The sequence below is a fragment of the Amyelois transitella genome, chromosome 12 (assembly GCF_032362555.1).
Source record: "Amyelois transitella isolate CPQ chromosome 12, ilAmyTran1.1, whole genome shotgun sequence".
NCBI classification, from domain to species: domain Eukaryota; kingdom Metazoa; phylum Arthropoda; class Insecta; order Lepidoptera; family Pyralidae; genus Amyelois; species Amyelois transitella.
In genome coordinates, this window is record NC_083515.1 from 2,357,718 (window position 1) to 2,377,171 (window position 19,454).

Sequence of the window (19,454 nt, forward strand, 5' to 3'; positions counted from 1 at the left end):
AAAACACTGTAATACTCGTTTAAGAAATGAGTGACATTTAATTATGTCAAATAAGTTTTGCAGTAAGTTTCGAATTCGATTAGAAAACCTGTAAACTTTCTTTCTGTTTTTTTATACCGGTGCCTGTGTATTTACCTATTTGCACTTTGTTTTGTGCTGATAACTTGTCGTTATTTGTAGTTTGGAATCTTCCGTTGAGTCGAGCTTTGTTCTTCCGGATATTCGTGTGATTTTATCATCTGAGATTGGACTCTGACTGTGTTCACTGTGTTGTGCAGATATTTTGAGATAGGACTCCTGTAAAAAGTACCTGATTATTTGAGATAGGAGTCCCAAGTTTGTGTTTGTTTTTGTGAAAGACAGTTTTACAACGAAAGTGCCACGATGTCTTCCGATAAACATTGTTGCGTTCCTGGTTGTAAAGGCAGTGGAGGTATGTTTGAAATATTTTTGTTCCTGTATCAATCTGCCTCTTAATCTTGTGGTTTGATTCCTTGAAAACCTCCGGCGATGGGCGCATGGTTGCGAAAGTCTTTTCTAGTAAGATAGTTATACTAGAAGTGTTAACTTCCAAAAAATAATTGTATAAAAAAACTAAAAAACTACGCGTTTTATTGCTAATCGAACTAAAAAATAGAAAATAAATAATAGTTTAAAAAAAACTAAAAAACTACGCTTTATTGCTAATCAAACTAAAAAATAGAAAATAAAAATTAATGACAAAGGAATTATAAAACGTAGTAGTAAGTCGAACAATCAGTTATAGTCAATTACCTCTGATTAAAATTATAACAAAATTAAATTTATAAACAAAACAATTTAAATCTGAGTAAAAAGCGTGGGGTGCCTGATGTAGTAAATATTAAAATCATTCTATTAGCATATATTTATGACAAGAGAGTTATGAAAATGAAGTAAAATGCACCCCACGCTTTTTACTCTGATTTAAATTGTTTTGTTTATAAATTTAATTTTGTTATAATTTTAATCAGAGGTAATTGACTATAACTGATTGTTCGACTTACTACTACGTTTTATAATTCCTTTGTCATTAATTTTTATTTTCTATTTTTTAGTTTGATTAGCAATAAAGCGTAGTTTTTTAGTTTTTTTAAATTTAATGTAGACAATGTGCATTCGCCCACGATTTAGATTAAAGAGATCTATCTATATTTGTAAATCGATGTCCGATGAAAATGCTGCTATGTAGTTTGGTCCGCCGCTTCTTCTACACATGCGCTTTGGAAGCAGTAGTAGATTTAATATCTAAGTAATGTGACGTTAATAAGTGATACCTTGTATATAATTTTGAAAATTAATCTATGCTTTTCTATTCTATTCCCCGTGGCTCTGCCTGCTTGGTTTTAAGACAAAAAGCAGCCGTTACATGCCCGACCCCGTTAGACGGTCTACTAAGTCTAAATTGGTAATACATAACCGATATTTTGTAGACCCATTCAACCCAATGGTGTTATTGAAATGCGTTACATTATGCTTTTTACAGAATAAATCTGCTAAAGATCTGGCAACTTGGTCATATTTACCTGATCTGATAATAACATAGGTATGTATTTATGTTAATGATCAATAACTATTTTTGTTTCTGCTTGAGAAACAGTTGTGATTAAAAGTTACACAATGACCAATTGTAAGAAGATTTAGCGGCTTTGCATTCTAAGGGTGTCAGTGTCAATCATATTTACTTTGCCTGGCTTTAAAAAAAATCAATTCTCTCGACGAGTGATAAAGCATTCTAGATGATGACGATGTATTAAACACTGCTTTATTAAAACCATCCGTTGGATGATCCGATGACCTTAGTAACGTTGCAGAACGTTAGTTCCTATATATCCTACATGTATGTCAAAAATGGATGCTCATAGCTTGTATCCGGTCCAGAAAGAGTTAAACTATTTGTAGGATGTTTAAGTGCAGCTGTGGACATCATGCGGTTGACATGATGGTGACTACCTGGCCATTGACGACAGCGCTGACCAACAGCACCCTGGCGGCACGGTGCACCTCCAGCAGCTCGCCGGGCAGCGGGGCGGAGGCGCCGGTCGGCTGGAACCAGACGGCAGCGCCCTCCGACCACTCCGCGAGCCCCCCGGAGCCCGCCATGCTAGAAAGAGAGAGGAAACTGTTGAGGAATTTGTTCGGAATTATTTTAAGTACCTGGTTGACCTAGCTTTTCTCGGTCTACCAGAGATGGCGCTGATATAGTTTCTTAAAACGCGGTTTTTAAAATGTTTATATATCTTGGGAACCGAGCTTTTCTCGAACCTAGGACCTTGATAAATCGATTCCTTGAGCCGAAAAGCCCCTAATCTGTAACTTTCATGAAAATCGTTGGAGCCGTTTCCGAGATCCTGATTATATATATGTATATACAAGAATTGCTCGTTTAAATATATTAAGATACATACCATACATATAATTACCCCTTGGTTGACGGAAAAAGACCTAGAGGTCGCAGCCCTACAAGATGGTCGGATCAAATCCGATCGTCACTAAACACCGATCTCCATAAGGCCCTCCACGACGCTAAGGATCGCAACAGGTGGAAGGAAGAGATCAAAGAGAAAGTGATTCGGCGGGGGAGTCACGACCCTCAGCAATGAGGTATACGACGCGAGGAGGAGGAGGATATCCCTTGCGGGGTAAACAGAGCCAACAGTCTTGAAAAGACTGATAGGCCACGTTCAGCTGGCTTCATTTTTTTAAAGTCGGAAAAAATGGGCAGTGCGAAGGAAAATATGTCGCGATATATAACAAACATTGCACTCGCAACAAGTGGAGGCTGCCATTCAAAATCCAACTGCATCTTCTTTGCCCAAAGGTTCTGTGTGGTGAGTTGACTTCTCTTAGATATTATTATCGTGCGATTTTCGTGCTTTATAGAAACACAGCCTGAAGAGGCTTAGTATGTAACTCAGTGACGGTTGGTTCCGATCACCTAAACATTTTTGTTATTGCCTTTTTTTATAGCTTCGTTAAAAAATATATGTACGAGTATAAGTAATTACGTTGTGTCATCAATTGCAGGGCTTTAATTAAACTGAAAATTCGTGTAATGTATTTAGTAATTTATTAATTAACGTGTCTTTATTCATATGAATGGATAGGATATAAAATTAAAGATGAAGTATATCACAATTTATTTATTTTCTACATTAAGTATACATAAATTATTCAACCCTAACATAATAACATTTGTTCTGATCTGACATAACAAAATTATTAAGTTTACAGGAATATCGGCCCCAGACCAGGCGGGAAACCGTATGGATTGGGTGGCGCGGCTGGACTGCAGCAAATGGGGGGCGGAGAGGGGGGTTGCAGGCATAGCGGTGGTGGGGGAGGGGGCTGCACGCAGAATGGCGGCAGAGGAGGGGGTTGAACCAACATTGGCGGCGCGGGAGGTATGTCCACGTAAAGGGGCTCCGGAGCTGGGGGCTGGATGCTGAAGGGCATTGGAGGAGACCCCGGAATAGCCATTGGTGGCGGCGGTGGTGGTTGCACGCTTATAGGCAGTGGCGGAGGAGGCTGCACACAGACAGGGGGCGATGGCGGGGGCTGCACCACCATGGGAGGCAAGGGAGGCAGTTCAACAGGAATTGGGGGCAGTGGCGGTGGTTGCACCATGACTTGCCCTAATGGAGGAGGCTGGACAACGATAGGAGGAGGTGGAGGTAGTTCAATGACGATCGGAGGGGGAAGAGGAATGTCTACAAGAATCGGGGGAAGAAGAGGTGGGTTAATGTACATTGGAGGTGGCGCTGGCGGGGTCACGACCACTGGGGGAGACGGTGGTGGATTGACGCATATAGGAGGAAGAGGTGGGGGGCTGACGGTCACAGGGGGCGGAGCGGGAGGGGTTACCATCATGGGGGGTGTAGGTGGTGCCATGAGAGTAATAGGTGGTGGAGCCGGCAGTTCGACGAGTAGTGGAGGCGCAGCTGGGGGAGTAACGTATAGGGGAGCGGGTGGTGGTAGCGATACATAGATTGGCGGTAAAGGTGGCATTGGTATGGTAATGGCGGCTGGACATCCGGACGGTACGGGCGCAGGAGCTGGTAGAAGAGCTGGAGCAGGACTTGGCAGTAACCCGGGAGGTAGGGCAGGTGCTAGTGGTGCTGGTAAGTAAGAAGGAGCTGCAGGCGCGGGAAGATAGCCAGGAAGGGCAGGTGCTGGTAAGAAACCGGCCGTAGGGGGCAATCCTAAAGGCGAGGCATAAGGGGACGCTGCATAATACTGGGCGTTAGCTGAGTACTGTAATAAAAAAATCGGTTAAAAATAGTTTTGATTATTTAATATTTAAATGAATTCTATTTTGAAATCTTACCTGGGCTGTAGCAGCCAGTACCAGCAGGATAATTTTAGTGGTCTCCATCGGCGACCAAGTGACACTTAACCCGTGCCTCGATGACCCATCGCTTTATAGGGACATATTGCCCCAGATAAAGTGGCAATATCGTGAAAATGTGCAACAAAACATTGATTAACAAATATTTTATCGATTATTAAAATAACTTCGCAGTAGTTGCAGTTCTAATCTCAAATTTTAATCGTATAACATAGAAAAAAAAATTAGATAGGTCACGTTCAGCAAATAGAAATTTATGTGAAATTTTGTACCTAATGTTGTGTTAATTAAAGTTTTAAATGCAACGATGCGCCGTAATGTGATAAAATATTGCACTAACGTATCAGCACTACTTTCTGTATTTGTGCAGTAAGGTCTAGTATTTTCTGCATTTCCTTGAATTAGGAACGGGAAATAGTGCGCAACCGTATTTTTTGTTGAAGTGGCCATGTAATACCACTGACTTGATAGTCATACGCTATGCAGTGGAAGTAATCTCATCATTCATTCATTCCTATGACCACGTCTATATCCCGTGTGGTAGACAGAGCCAGCAGTTTTGAAAGACTGACAAGCCACGTTTAGCTGTTAGGCTTATTGATAGATTAATTTTATTCTGATTTAAATAGTGACAGGTTGCTAGCCTTGCTAAGTTACAACATCCATAGAAAAGAGGTGCAGTGGTCCTATTCTTTTTTATATAGATGATGGGAACCACACGGCACTCTTAAAGTAATATTACTTTTAAAATTATAATCTCTTTCAGGTTACCCTGAGAATACGTAATTATCCATCGAAAAATATTTTCGGTTCTGTTTTCACTTCGATGGGAAGGAGCCCTGAGACTGCCTATTAAGATCACGGATTGGACAAGTCAGATTTTTACACGATAAACTACCTTCTGATCTGCGCAATCTTAGCAAGATAAACTAATTGGGTTTAATCCTGTGTATCATACTATACGACAACTTTTTACATTACTTTTTAAACTTTACTATTAGTGCAGTAACCTGTAAATATTTCAAGACAGTTCTACACATTTTGAGATAAAGACATGATTATTTGTTTATGCATGTATCATACGTTTTTATTGAGGTGCGGATAGAAGAACGGTCTGTTCTCTTTAAAAAAAAAAATAAGCATAAGACAATCCTGAAAAGGGCCGCGTGGTGAGGGCCGGCAAAGTAGCATAGCACCACCCCATATCTTCTCGTGGGTATCGTCAGAGGCGATTAAGAGACTAAGCGGGAGGCAGGCAGCTGCGCCTCCTTCGCTGATAAGACCACATAGTCCAGAATTAATATTCACTGCGGTCACCAACTCGCCTGTCCAGGGTGGTGGAATGGGTAAAATCCCTCCATTTCTGGGGAGGGTTTAGTCAAGCAGAGGACTTTTATGCGCTGCTAAGGTAAGGTAATCCTGACATAAAACACTTCAATCAATTAGTATTTGGAAACCGATGCTGCTTCCGAATATCATTTAAAGCCGGTAATTCAATAATTTCTCTTACTCACGAATTCAAAATAATTAATGCAAATGTTGTTTATAGCTCGTGATTAAATCATTTTACTAATTATTTAAGGAAGTTAGTAATAACGAAGTAATCCGTTAAAATAAACAGATTACAGATGTATAACAATAGTATTTGTAACTTGTCCTATTAACATTATAAGGAAATATTGCAATACATTTAAGTTTTAAAAATTAAAACTGGTTTCACGTATCATGACTTCGCAAAATGGGTACTCACTAAAAAAATAACATTCCGCAGAAAGCGTATTTCTCAAAAGGGGCAAAATTGTGCACTTTTCAAGTAAACCTATGACTAAATGAGCCGTGTTACAAGTGAGTGCCAAAATAAAAAAATAAATAAAAAACGTGAATCCCATCGAAATGTGCCCTTAACACATCAAATAATACTAAACACAGAAATGCTATGTTACAAAGAAAATTTCTATTTAGTGAAATTCTCGAATGTCGTCAAATAAAAACCGGTTCGGTTACGAAATTCGATGTCAAGTTCAAGAATATGCGAGTCATTTGCATCGGCGATGGTTTTGAATTAATAAAAGACACAGGTGGTCGAAATATGGCGTCCTGGATAAGGGTCATGCAACCCACGATTAAGTATAACATTAGAATTCGAGATATCAATAAGCAACGAAAAAAATTATTATATTTACCTATTTCATAAAAAAAATTGGTTTGTGTTTTAGGCGTTTAAAACAATATGTCTTTTTGGCCTGGGTATTAAAATGACATATCACTGTCTACTGCGGCGCAGCGGTATTGCGCTGGGTTGTTACACTGTAAGCCCCGAGTTCGATCCCGGCCAGGGCATGATGAGAAACGAACTTTTTCTGTTTGCTCTGGGTCTTGGATGTTAATGTATTTAGGACCTTACATATTATAAAATTTATATCGTTAAGTTTGTCTCACTTAACACAAGTTACAATCTGTGTTATTTGTCCCATATGTATTTATTTATAATTCATTCCTCCATTAACTTACTCACTCATTCATTAATTTATTTATTTACGGACGTATACTTATGTAGCTTTACGACCCGGAAGCTCTGTCTGCCCCGTGACTAATAAAGACGTAACAATATTGGGGTCTTGCCTATAGTTCAAAGCACTTCCGTCTCTCGAAGAAAGAAAACGCATATTGCATACGAATTTATAACGCAACAAAATCGAAAGTAACTGACCGCCATAAGGCTACGTGAATGGTGCATAGCTTTTCAAATTGTCTGGGTTATCTAGGGACGTTCAGTATGCGGACTCCACACGGCCTCGTTGCCGAGGCTTTCTCAAACAACCATCGAGTTCTAATAATAATAACTAATTTTCTAAGCGTGTAGAGAAAATTCGTAAATAATACTTATGGCCTGCAGCCTGGCTGGACACAAAAAAACAAATATTTATAAGGGTAATAATTTAATATACCTACCTAGTATCGTTAAAGGCGGGACCGCAGCACCGTGTTTGCATACAGGATAACATAAAAAAAAGTATATTCTGTCTTTCTAATGTACCTACTGTATTTTTGTGTTCTTTCATATGTACAATAAAGATATTACAAACAAACAAAAGAGTTTACAGGAATAGTGGCAAGTGGAAAGGTCTCTGTCAACGCCCCCGGGAAAGAAGCTTTAAAATACTTATGTCAAACTCTATCTCTAACGAATATTTTTTTTTAGTTTTTTGATTGACTGGAAGAAATCCCGATTGGGATAAGTCCGCCATTGTACATATTTTTCTTAATCCAATGACTGTTTTGTAATTTGTTACACATATTTTTTCTTTTTATATGCAAAGAGTTTATAAACAAACAATAAGTAATTAAAATAGCTTTAAAGAAAAAAAAAAAGAAAAAAATTCAGACAAAGTACTTAGCAATTTCTTAGTATAATCGGATGGGAGAATAGATTCTCTCCTCATACGCCGCTTGATACAGCTGATCGCACAGTAATTATAGCAGATTACTGCTAGCTACTAAATGTCTTCCTGTCACACAGAAGACGTCTTGATTTCGCATTATTAATTAACTTTTCTCTCGGACAGCTATTTCTACAGAGCTATGGATGAGTGCCTGTTATTTATTGCGAGTTAGGAAAAACGAGTCATATGACGTTCCCTGGAGAAAATAATACTAAAAAAGTTGAATAAAATATACATACCATATAGGAAATATACTGAAAATAATACAATATTTGCGATGGTAAAGAAAAGATGATGCACGCTCAAAAACGACTGTCATTTATTTTTCTTAATTTAAATTACAAAATGTTTGTTCTTTACAAAGGAGTTCGGAACACTCTAAGGAGTTCGTAACAACCATCCTGCCATGTCGCAATCGCAAAGATGTGAAATTCTTAAAAAAAAGGAAAATACGAAATTCACAGAACATTAATACTGTCAAACTTTCGCATTGCATGATATTAATTTATGCAAACAGAAATTAATTTCTAAATAAATAACAAGACAATAAATAATAAAAGCGAACAAATATTAATAATCGAGCGGAGTAAAATAGGACTGACCAGTAACAACCACTTTCCAATTCCAATATTATCTCGTTATTATTAGCTTAATCTTAATTAATCACGAAACGTACAGAACAAGCTGCTATTTTGTAACGTTTTTATCATAATAATTATCGTAAAAATGAAAGTTTATTTTAATCTATCAAGATTTTTACCCGACGGCAACAAGATGTTTTCAGGAATTTAATTTAACTCACCATTTCCTATGGTGTTACTTTATTATGTAAATGAATGCTCCAGACTTTACACAGATTAAACATCAAAAATATTATTTTTATTATGATTATTCAGTAGAATAAGTATTTTAAAGTACCAATGAGTACAACGTGGCCTTTCAGTCTCTTCATGATTGTTGGCTCTGTCTACCTCGCAAGGGACAAAGACGTATTAACTTTGGATTCTTGTAGACGATGGGCTAGAAAACTATTTGAATCTTAATTATATTATTAAACCATACAGCAGAACGTGGCCTTTCAGTTTTTTAAGACTGTAAGCTCTGTATACCCCGCAATGGATATAGATGTAATTGTGTGTATGTATAAAATTTGATGCATTTTATTTGATAAAGCAAGCAACAAAAATGAAAGAAACGCTTAAAAATTTAAGATTATACCTACAATTCAAAGAGTTCAAAGACGATCTGAAATTGTTAAATATCTTTGTTGAGTCAAGCACAATGGAAGTCGGAGAGGATCCCGTTAGTTAGTCAAATATTAGTCACTTTTGTGCCAAATTCATAGCTTGGGGCTGTGGCTAGCGTTGAGTTCCAACTTGTATCAATCAGAACATCAACCATGCAACCTCAATCCTCATCAACCATCCACCTCTACATCCAGTTTTGGTTTTGGCAACATTAACATAACATAAAATCACGCCTCTTTCCCGGAGGGGTAGGGAGAGACTACATCTTTCCACTTGCCACGATCTCTGCGTACTTCCTTCGCTTCATCCACATTCATAACTCTCTTAATGCAAGCTCGGCGGTTTCAGGTACTCTTGACCTGACCCTTAACCAGGACGTCCTTAATTTGATCAAGAAACGTTCGTCTAGGTCTTCCCACTCCGACCTTTCCCTCCACACTCTCCTTGTATATCTGCTTAGTCAACCTGCTTTTATTCAACAAATAACAACAAAATACAATTTGTATGTTGTTGTTGTTAGTTGAGAACATGATTCAAATGTCAACAAACGTTGAGATCAGACATTTGAATCATGTTTTGAATACATATTCAAAACATGATTCAAATTTCTATTTAATAAATTTCTAGTTGGACTGCTAAATAAAACTTAAAATACATACTTACATATAATCACGTCAAAATCCCTTGCGGGGTAGACAGAGCCCGACAGAAATTACAATTTAAAACTTAGAATGGAGTGGGAAATTAATATTTTTATTGAAATTGTGCTTCTTCTAATACTTCTTTCATTTTATATGTACATTAAAAAAAATATTTTGACCAATTAACGCTTGCCTAAGTCTGCAATTAATTTGACACGACCGTCGACCACGGCCAGCCAATTCATTGCGTTTTGTTATTCAACTGTTTGGATAACATTTTACTTAGGTGCTTACATAATCTCGTGGGAAATATAAGGATCAAATGTCAAATAACTACGGTAAATGTCAAAGGTTCTGCCTTTTATGACAGTGCCGCATTTCAATTAAGTTCTTGGAGTTAGTACAAAGATGAGTAATAGTTAAGAACTAAGACAGAAACAGTTATAATCGAATGTGAGAGTATACCAACATAGGGATATCATGGGGCAGACAGAACTAATAGTCTCGAAAAGACGGTAAGGCCACGTTTAACTGTATGTCTTTCAAGTTCGAATTGAGATTTAAAAATTGACAGGTTGGGGTAGCAACCTGTCACTATCGCCTAACAAAAGAATTCAAAATTTATTAGCCTTTTCCCCAAGATATGTTTGCATAAAGACATCAAGAGACCTTGTCGACATGTCTCCATGCAACAATGCCGGCGTTACAGTTGCAAAAGCGAGAGTTCTGGGATTGGGGGCACGATCGTACCACCATCGGTGTCAGTGGGCCGCCAACATCGATAGAGAAAACACTATCAAAGACTCTAATTTTATTATTGATACTAATATTAATGACTTTTTATTTCAAGAGACTTTTGGTAACTATTGTTAGGAAGCAGATTCTTTAGTCGTAGCTGAGAGGTGGCTTCGCTTGGTTTCAAACTCCCGATTGTGGTATATAAACTCCTTAATGTTTTTGTTTTGTATGTTTTACTCTTATAGTGCAATAAAGAGTTTTATCTATCTATCTTAATACCGAGGTACCTAGGTACCATTATTTTTACGGGGGTAGTATATACAAATCAACTTATTTAAATATAACTAATCCAGTCTCACCACGTATCAATATGCATTTCTGACCAATTCATTAGTTTCAGATCGCAAATGACAAACTCCAATCAATTGGTAACTTCCGTCGAAAATATATGAATTGTTTCCTAAATGCGATGGTTTTGAAATAGTTAATAAAACAATTTGTGCTAACAATAGCGAGGGCAAGTGGCGTAAAATCGTTGCTGTAACAAACATTAATGTCACAAAGTAAAAAAGTAGCTCGCTTCCGCGGCTTTTGTCTATGACGAAACTGATGTTAAGGTAGATCAAGGTAGATGACGGTGCATGTAATGCATACGTTTTGGAAATTAAATGAGGCTGTGTTTGAATAAGATCGGAACATCAGCATTCGAGGGTTTTTGGGCGAAAAGGATAGGCATCATCGTCAATTAAAAAAAAATTGTGATGGGGTTCGGTGGTTTTATCCCTTTATCTGCCGGTCTTGTGCCATCCATTTGAACTTCTTTATCGCGTTCTCTGCTGGTCAATGAAATGATAGCGTGGAATCCTATAAGTTCAAGGAGTTGGATGTTATACCATGATCGTAAAGTGTCACGCAAAGATGCGGATAGGAAGCGCTTTGTGTAAAAACCTCACATAGGTACCCCTTTAGAATCGTGGTCACAGGAGGACCTGGCCTGACCTGGGCCAAGGCAGGCCCTTGACCCGGTATGAAATGCATGAAGACTATTGAAATGTCACAACCACTTTAAATTTTAAATTTATGTTAAGTCGAGCAGTCTTCACAAACAGTAAATGGAGATCATAATAATCATTAATTGACTGATCTCAATCTATTTCACAGTGAATACGTCACGAGAACGCAATAATATTACGAGTACCTATGTCATTACCAAGTCGTGCCAACTAATTTGGGTGTCCATTTCACAAGCAAGTCCAGTTAGTTCTGGCCTAAACCGGTTATACAACATGTCAATCTATTGCAAAATATCTTGTGAAATTAATGAACAGAAGTTATGCTATTAATTTAAACTAAGTTATATTAGTAGAAGTTCATGAAGTTGATCTAAATACATCTGTCTTTTAAGTACGATGCATTCTTATAAGTGCCGATGGAATCCTGACATTGGCGTATTTGGAAACAACGTGATAACTTTCATAGATACATATTTCTATCACGTCTAGAAAAGACTGAAAGCCACGTTCAGCAATTGAGATTCAAATACTGACAGGTTGCTATTCCATCACCTAAAATAATCCCAAGATTATAAGCTTATTATTTTATATCTCTTATTATAATAATCGGTAATTTACAATTAATTTACATTTAAAACTAAAAATATTTATTGCATCTCATTTGATTATACTTAGCCAGTCTTAATAGCGTAGATTCATCTGCTGCCAAAAAGAGGACAATCAAAAGTAACTATGCATAACCAACGTGATGCGAGAAAGGGACATATAATTAATTAGAATTGTGTAATTTTGATTGTTCTACGTAGGCTTAACAAATGTAATCACGACAATATAACAATAGACTGTGGGATGAACCCTCATGCATATTACATTATACACTTAGATGCACAATGGCGCGTTTAAAATTAAAAATCATACAGTCAGAGAAAATTTGAATCATAATTTCGCAGTTACACACAAATAGATTTTTACTCTTCTGGCAATGCCTATCGCTAAGATATTTTTAATGAAGATTAATTAAATTCTGACATGAAAAATGAGATAGATAAATTTGACGCCAAAGAATACAAATCTAAACTCATAGTCTAAGCTATTAACTAGCCAACTTATCTCTTCAACGCAGGTGAGTAAGGTCACATATAACGGCATAAGAGTCACGTGTACAAGACAATAACTAATTGAAGACTCTGCAATACCTTTGAGTATGTCCATACAATTTATATTACGTATTCTCCGAAGTGCGTGCTCATTTTGTATCACTGATTGACTGTTTTAGTGTCGTTAATGTTTTTGCAGATCATTTTATTGCCTTATCAATTCTGAATCACAATGGAACAGATTTTTTATGCGCTTTGCAGTCTCGCAGCTGTAGGTTTCATTGCATGTCAAAAGTACAACATAAATTGAATGCCAAGTTATTTATTGTCAAGAACACTGTCGTATTTATTTTGCTGCATTTAGATTCTATTACAATGAATTGTATCTGTATCTTTAAAATAAGCAGAATGGACAACGAGAACGATCATCGTGACTATGTATTTTGTCTAATCTATCACATCAGTAAAAAAGAAAGTCCAATTCAATAAGTCTCAAATAGATCTCAAACAATACTGCGACGAAACAAGACGTCAATTACAGGTCCATGTAGAGATGCTAACAATTTGCGAAACAAATTAGTGCCATAGTTGAAAAGAGTAAACTTGAATTAGCACTTACAATGCAAGCTATAACCAGGACAGGGTCAGGCCAAGTGTGAGAAACTGTGGAAAGCAACCTCGGGCATCGGGTTACAGCAGGATCTGTTTCACACGAGAATGTAGACCTAAGTCACATGTTACAGATCATAATTATGTAGGATGAGACTTAGACGGAAATCAGTTTGTCAAACAAATACGTCTCAGTTTCATTGATTAATTTACTGATGTCGTAATAAAATAAGACCACCTGATCTGAATGTTGACCTACGAAGTGACAGCTGGTGTACAGCCGATTGTCTAACTTCCCCAAAACTTTAGCAAGTTTATTTATTTATACCTTGTTTAGATAGAAGCGAGTAATTTAAAATGCAATCTCGGAAAAACGCTTCATGAGTAAAAAGACGTCGTAGTAAAGGTCGCATCGTATCAAATGGAAGGTAATCACTTAGGTGACAAGTTGTCAGGCGATGAGAGAAATGATACTTCTGCGGAAGTTACATAAAACGAGCGAGAAGCTTCCTTGCCAAGTTATGAGGCATTGTTCGTAATTGTTAATTTCCCTAAATGAAAGTGTTGACACTTGTACGCAATGTTTGTCGAGCACCAACCTCTCTCCACAGAATACACGTTTACAAAACATAGAAACCACATTTGTATGTGAAGAAGTGAAGGTAACAGAAGTGAAGGTATGAAATTTTATGAGCCTAAAACGCTTGATCCAAACTCATTTCCAATATCAAATATGAATTATTATTAAATGATTACATGTTTGTTCCGCTTGGCTTCGAAACTTTTGGTCCGAGCCCTAAAAATTCTTTGACAACAAGCTCCATGGCTTGTCGACGTCACTGGTGGCAAGAGGGCCGGCTCTTATCTCGCGCAAAGGAAAGCGGTTGCTAGCCAGCGCGGGGAATGCAGCCGGAGTTCTTGGCACCATGATACAAGCGCACCACATTTTTACAGATGAGGTACTAATTATTATTGCATTTTCTTTTTTTTTTTATTACTTTTATTTGTATTGAGTTTTAGTTTATTTCAATTGTTCAATTTAAAAAATGTATTTTATCACCGAGGTATTACGACCTACAAAATATACAACTTTGCTACTAACTTTAATCTTGAGACAATAGAAAACGAAAATATCAACATAATGAAGGAATTTAATATCGCCTTTGTCAGCGTTATCGCCACGTTTCTAGGCGAGATTTTATGGATCTTTGTTAGAAACGTGACATTTGGGTATTGTTAAACCGGAATGAACATGCCTAAGTAAAAAAAAATATTATTTGTTTGATGAATATAAAATCGACAAAATATATTATAGGAACTACATACATACATACATACATATGATCACGTCTATATCCCTTGCGGGGTAGACAGAGCCAACAGTCTTGAAAAGACTGAATGGCCACGTTCAGCTATTTATTATAGGAACTGCTTTACTTTTATACTTTAAATGATTCACCAATTTTAGAACTTGGTTCTTGACCGTGGAATTCATTGCTATTTAACTATTTGTACTTCAGTTTAATTTTATTTTCAAAGATAAAACATACATATAATAAATATACATATAATAATAAACATAAAACATACTTACGTCATTACATTACTCATAATAATTTTTAACATCCACTTCCCTATTACTTTCAATGTAATTCGCTTAAAATCAACAAAACAATAAACCTGTATTGATAAACTATAAATCGCATGCGTCGCTTGTGATAAGAGAAGGATACATAAATGTATGTGTTAAGTAGTTATAACTAATACAGGAACACAACTGTCCACATAGAAGTGAACGAAGTGAAAATAGCGAGTCTTTAGAAAACTACAAACATTTTCTAAAGCCATCGCCAGTCCATCAGACGAGAAACATCCGTATTTCTCGAACTTCCGTGAAGCTATTAATGTGTTATTGACTGTGTTCGACAAAAGAATAAGAGTACAGAGGCATTTCAGGAGAAGATTATGTCCAAAATTTTACTTAGTTTTACTCTTTCTTTAAAAATCTTTACGATTCCAAGTTCCGTTGGTGTATAAAGAATATCGACATATTTGAGAGCGATGCTTTAAGATATAATTAAAACTGTATAATTAAAAATGTTTTATATTTTGCCGGTTTGCTTGTCTGTTGTATTGTTGAATCTACACATACTTATCTCTAAAGCTTTTATTATGAAATTATGGTTCATTTTAGTGGCTGATCTCCATCATGTCTTGAAGTCGACGCGTACAAAATCGCAGGTACTAAGTAGTAAGAATTATATAAGGGCGTCAATCTGCACAATATGGTCTTGGAAGAAAGCGGTTACCGCGCCTTTCTTAAACATCGACATGTAGACATATTGCCTCATACCAGCCATTGAGGTCTGGTAGGTACTTATTAAGTAAGTGACCTTTGATTCGGCATTTCGTGTAGTAAAAGTCGTCTGGTGACTAGGAGTCACGCAGGGATGTGATTTTGGACCGTTGACAAATATTAACTTACAAGGCAAGACCTATTTAAAATGAATGTACAAAATTAGTAAATGGTGTTTTATTATTTTTATTAAATACATTGTGAAACAAACAATTAAAATTTATGTTTATAAAGCTATATAGAAATAAACGAATAAAAACTTGACCGACATTCAAATAACTTTAATTATATATTACCAACAGATAATTACCAGGTTAACAATCAATTACTTACATCACAGTTTAGCATTCTATCAATCTAATGACTCAGAATATTTTCTAAATCATTAAAAGTGGAAACAGTAACAGAATCTCATGTCGACCAAATTAGAAAATTACGACAGATGTTCGCACAAACTTTCTAACCGGCCGTCGCTAACTGCGTAACCATTTCCCTATTATATTATAATGACGGCATTAACTATAACAGCACAGACATTCAATAAAAACGCAAACTATCAAGATAATAGCCCGCTAGCTAAGTCTGAAGCTTTTTCTAGTATCAATATCATAGAAATTTGTGACAAAAACGAGAGTCGAAAAACTAGAGTAGGCAATGACACGGTTGGTGCTAAGAAAAATAATGACGCCATAGCAGGGGTCTCGGACAACGGTACAATAATAAACAATTGAAGAGCGGAATTGCGTGTGAAAGTACTTCTATTTGGTGACGAAGAAAGGGTCTGTGATGTGTAGCGTCATTGGTCTTTTTTAATCAAAGCCATTCGACATAAAAATAATAGCTATCAAGAGATATAAAAAGATCAGAAACATATTAAAATTAACACAAAATGTTTAACAAATTAAATACAAAGAAAAGAACGATATATAAGTATGTGATTGTTAAAATTGAAATGGAGTAATCCTTAAAACTAAGGAGGATAATAATAGATAAATAAGAAGATTATTGATAACATGAATATTAATTAAAAGGGGTGTATTTAAATTAATATTCATTTTATCTGTAGTTTTCTAAAATGAATTCTGTTCTAGATAAAAATGCGCAAATTTTTTAAAACCATGTTCCTCTTTCTCGATTACATAGACGACTAGAATCATAGCGTGGAACGGAATGTGTGGGTTGTTGATTAATTTTAATTGTTTTATATTTCTTGCTTTTATTGCATGTAATATGCTCTCTGTGGTTTTACAAATAATGATAACAAATTTTTTTTTTTATTACATCACCTTTCTTTATTTAAGCTTTTAAAAATAATTTATGGGCAAATAACACACAAACAGTAATTTATTTCTGGGATATATGGTATGTGACCCCATGTTCTTCATAGTTCTTTCAACTACATATGTGAGCGTCGAATCTTCCAATTTCATTATGATTAGTCAAAAAAGGATGTAGAATAGCATGAAGCGGACACAAACATACATTAACATAAAACATTAGTATGGAATTTATCTGTCTGTTAAGTGTAAGTTAAATTTCTAATTTTCCATTTGACGTTCATAATCAACAGTTTAGTTCCGCACACGAAGTTGTACTCGTTACCATAACAATAATAAGAACAATAGCGATGTCCGTCTGTCTGTAACCAAGTACCGACACACCTCGCTATTGTAACGACACGAAGGGGTCTCTGTCTGAATTGATTTGTGCCGTTGGATCCTATAGTTGTTCGGCCATTAAAAAAAACCGACAACATTCAGTTTGTGGACCTTCACTTAGAACAATGTGACAAGATTTTTAGATTCCAGCCCTGTAGAATTAACCCTTTCGGTCGCCATAGCAACTCTGTTCCGCAACGTTATAGATTATCTAAGTAGGAAGTAGGATTGAAATAAAAGAGAACAATAATTCTCTTCAACTAACGACATAAGTCCAAGCAATCTCGTTTTATTCACGTTCTCGATTTTATTCTCGTCCCGATACCGCATTATAAATTCAAATTTTCATGTCAATAGCCCGCTTTAGTACATGTGATATTCAAATGTATGCTTACATATTGGTGGTCTTTAGAGAAAGTACATCTAATAAGTGATTGAACGAGAAATAACTGAATCGAATATATTAAAAATTAAATGTTCTATTTTAAAATATTTGAATAATTCGGTTAATAAGGTATAAACGGTTTTAATATTTTTTTTTTTAATAATACAATCGTCTTTCAGTCTCATGATTATATTTCTGTATTTTCCATGATTCGTGTGTGAGAGTGCGAACTGACCACGGACAGGTGCAAATTGCGACTTTCTTTTTACTTTGGGACACATTGTCTAAATTAACGTTTTATGCATTCCGATACAGTAGAAAGATGACGATAACTTTGATATTCCTTTTACCTTCATAAAGATATATAAACTCTGCTTGCACATTTTCTATAGTTTACTTTTAACTTCTGTCCTTTTTGCTTGTGTGTATGTGTGTTATGGGTAAAATTCAGAGTGTGCCAATGCCATCTTTTTCTTTACCGGCGCTTATAGTAGCAGGCTAAGAAAAGAGAGGTATATAAGCTTTAAGACTGTCCTATTGGGAATAACAAACTAACGATTTCTAAATAATTCCCATTATTGGTCCAGCACGTGGATTTAAGCCTTGTGCTCTGGGTACCCTGTAAATTGTAAGACGTTATTTGTGTATGTATTTATAGTTTTAATTAATATGTGAACTGTGAACAAAATTGTTATTTCAATTCGTAACGAAAGTTTCCTACAAAAGATATCAACGCGTCGAATCGTATAATATCAGGACAACTAAATTTTATCGGAGAACCCTTCGTGCAATCATATTTTTTTATTTGGCTGTATAAGCATTACCAACCGAATAAAAACTATTATAATTTTAGTAGTTTTATTAGGTATAAAAAGTGTAGAATAAAATTTCATAGTTTGGAAAACAAAATCGATAGTGCGCTGGTGATGGTGCCTTTGTCATGGAGATTTGAATTTTTTTTCCGATTTCAAAGATTTTGAAAAGATCTCTTCATGGGATAAGTCCACCGTTGCTATATTTTCTTTTTGTGTGTTAATTTATATTTTGTCTTATACAATAAAGTTACCAGAAAAACAACTTGACTTGCCGCTTTTTTTTACTTTATTATCTAGTTCCTTTATTATTTGCCGGTTGATTGGAAGAGATCCCGTCATGGGATAAGTCCGCCATTGCAAGTTTATTTTTTTTATAACTATGTACTATTCCTTGTAACTGTGTAAATCTGTGCAATAAAGATTTTACAAACAAACAAACAACTTCTCCTTTATTCCCCACTTACAACATCCACAGAAAGATTAGAGTGATACTATAGGGACATACACGGCATGTAACTATCGGGTATTAACTTTATTTCACATGCCCAGTGGAGAGCGGTGGCCTGAGACGAATGCACTGCACTAGCGGTCAACTGGTCAAGTTGCGGTCAAGTCACCGCCCTGTGTCGAGCCGTTAGGATTCTACTACTGAGCCACGGGTATCGTCCAGGTATCAATTCTTACTCATAGGTTTCTTGTGTTGCAATGTTAAATTAGTTCGACGGCACTTTGTAAATTCCTTTTCTTAGACGTTTTATCCAGATGAAAAATTTTGCGTAGGTTTGTTCTGGGCCCGGGGATAAGCAGAAGATTTTTGAAAAAGTAAATGAAAAAGCATCTGATCTGATTGTAAAGCTATCTTTAGTTGATTGTTACCGAAATGCTGACCGTTGGCGATATTTGGAGCTAAAGGAGATCAGTATTGATTGAGTTTAAGCTGTGAAGCACCCACTTATCTCTTAAAAGTTTGTTCTTCATTTTATCAACAGTGTCATCAGACACAAATTTAAATAAAATAGGTAATTAACTCATTGTAGTTACTCCTAAATATTTAAAAGGTATTTAGAAAGCAAGAAAAACTACAAT

At 36.1% G+C, this 19,454-nt stretch overlaps 2 protein-coding genes across 2 annotated transcripts in view; both read right to left on the reverse strand.

The window, feature by feature from the left end:
- Window positions 1–19,454, reverse strand: part of LOC106140935 (unconventional myosin-XV) — a 98,138-nt gene that overhangs the window by 70,764 nt on the left and 7,920 nt on the right. The window contains exon 2 of the mRNA XM_013342590.2: window positions 1,972–2,122. Coding sequence (XP_013198044.1) covers window positions 1,972–2,121 — 150 coding nt within the window. The 5' untranslated portion in view covers window position 2,122. The remainder of the gene's footprint in view (window positions 1–1,971; window positions 2,123–19,454) is intronic.
- LOC106140946 (uncharacterized) lies at window positions 3,247–4,393 on the reverse strand. Its single transcript, XM_060946881.1, has 3 exons — window positions 4,346–4,393; window positions 4,244–4,272; window positions 3,247–4,096 (listed from the first exon to the last, which is right to left on the reverse strand). Exons 1-3 carry the CDS (start codon window positions 4,391–4,393, stop codon window positions 3,247–3,249), a joined length of 927 nt encoding a protein of 308 aa, XP_060802864.1.